The sequence below is a fragment of the Phytophthora parasitica genome, assembly GCF_000247585.1.
Source record: "Phytophthora parasitica INRA-310 unplaced genomic scaffold supercont2.1, whole genome shotgun sequence".
Taxonomy (NCBI): Eukaryota; Oomycota; class Peronosporomycetes; order Peronosporales; family Peronosporaceae; genus Phytophthora; species Phytophthora nicotianae.
In genome coordinates this window covers 4,716,271-4,716,845 of record NW_008634126.1, presented here as the reverse complement: position 1 = coordinate 4,716,845, position 575 = coordinate 4,716,271, and the positions used below count along the sequence as shown (strand labels likewise).

General features: G+C 50.6%; 1 protein-coding gene across 1 annotated transcript; it reads right to left on the bottom strand.

Moving 5' to 3' along the window:
• Window positions 1-158: 158 nt before the first annotated feature.
• On the bottom strand, window positions 159-540 carry PPTG_20870 (hypothetical protein; the record flags this gene model as incomplete). Its single annotated transcript, XM_008893070.1, has 1 exon — window positions 159-540. A coding segment is annotated over one exon (381 nt), but the record flags the coding sequence as incomplete, so codon positions are not given.
• Between the last annotated feature and the right edge of the window lie 35 nt (window positions 541-575).

Here is a 575-nt window from a genome sequence, read left to right as displayed (position 1 = left end):
ACAAGCGTCGCCGCGCATGGAATTGTGTACATGAGCAAGTCCCAGATGTAATTGGATAGCCAAAACGCCGGAAGAGATACGCCCGACACAAGTTGCTGGTGTTTTGCATTGTGGGCCGACTCCTTCTCTTTGACCAGAAACACCACAAGACAAAACACCAAGTTGTTTAGACTGTCGATCCAGCTCGGCAAACATCTCCGCAAACAACGGCGAGCTGTCCAGTGAGAGTTGGAACGCAATTTCGCTTCCGACATTGCTCAGCACCTGAGAAGAAGGCACGTAGGAGCTAATGAAAGCCACCAGCTCCTTGTCATCACACCGTTCATCATCCTTAACCACAGTCAAATTGTATCCAGCTCCAAAGCGGTTTTTCAAAAAGAGGGATGAGCCGCTGCAGCGTAGTTCACACTCCGCCATGATAGCAATGCGATCTCCAAGAATGTCAGCTTCGTCCATGAAGTGCGTCGTCAATACCATCACTCGGCCATTACGGTTGTTCTGTAAGATATCCCACACACTGCGGCGGCTATACGGGTCCATGCCGGATGTCGGTTCGTCAAGAAAGACCAACGCAC